This window comes from Gavialis gangeticus, unplaced genomic scaffold (genome assembly GCF_001723915.1).
Source record: "Gavialis gangeticus isolate Ggan-Ray unplaced genomic scaffold, GavGan_comp1, whole genome shotgun sequence".
Classification (NCBI taxonomy): Eukaryota; Metazoa; Chordata; order Crocodylia; family Gavialidae; genus Gavialis; species Gavialis gangeticus.
In genome coordinates, this window is record NW_017728978.1 from 43,932 (window position 1) to 44,431 (window position 500).

A 500-nucleotide genomic window follows, 5' to 3' on the forward strand; every position below is an offset into this window, starting at 1 on the left:
GGAACCCCCTCCCCGGCCTCCTGCGCACCCTTCTGCCGGGCCCGGTTGAAGACTTTGATGTCCTTGAGCTGGACGCCGATGCCTGTGCGCAGAGACACCGACTCGGTAGCATTGTCCTTGCTGCCCCTCTTGATGGAGCCGTTCGCATGGGTCCTGCCGGGGAGGGGGGACACAGGTGGGCACTGAGTACGGGGTGCCATGTGCCCCTGGCACCACCCCCTGCATGCCCCACGTCCTGGGAACCTCCCGGACATCAGCCCCTGGGGGTGGAGGACTCGGGAAGCTTACCGGTCACTCCAGTAGATGTAATCCTCGAAGACAGAGACAGAGAACATGTCCATGTTGTTGCTGGCCAGCACAACCTCCCGGCCCTCGCCTGTCTCCAGGTCGATACGCTCGATCTTGTCTGTCCGGGCATCGCACCAGTACAGTTTCCCATCCTGGCAGGAGCACGGGGCTGGGGTTAGAGACCCTGATGCCCCTCGCCCCTCGCTGCGCAG

General features: G+C 64.0%; 1 protein-coding gene across 1 annotated transcript in view; it reads right to left on the bottom strand.

Moving 5' to 3' along the window:
• LOC109291281 (low-density lipoprotein receptor-related protein 1-like) overlaps positions 1–440 on the bottom strand; it is a gene marked incomplete at both ends in the record, with an annotated part of 44,342 nt that extends 43,902 nt beyond the window's left edge. The window contains 2 exons of the mRNA XM_019508214.1: positions 29–153; positions 289–440. Coding sequence (XP_019363759.1) covers positions 29–153; positions 289–440 — 277 coding nt within the window. The remainder of the gene's footprint in view (positions 1–28; positions 154–288) is intronic.
• Positions 441–500: the final 60 nt, after the last annotated feature.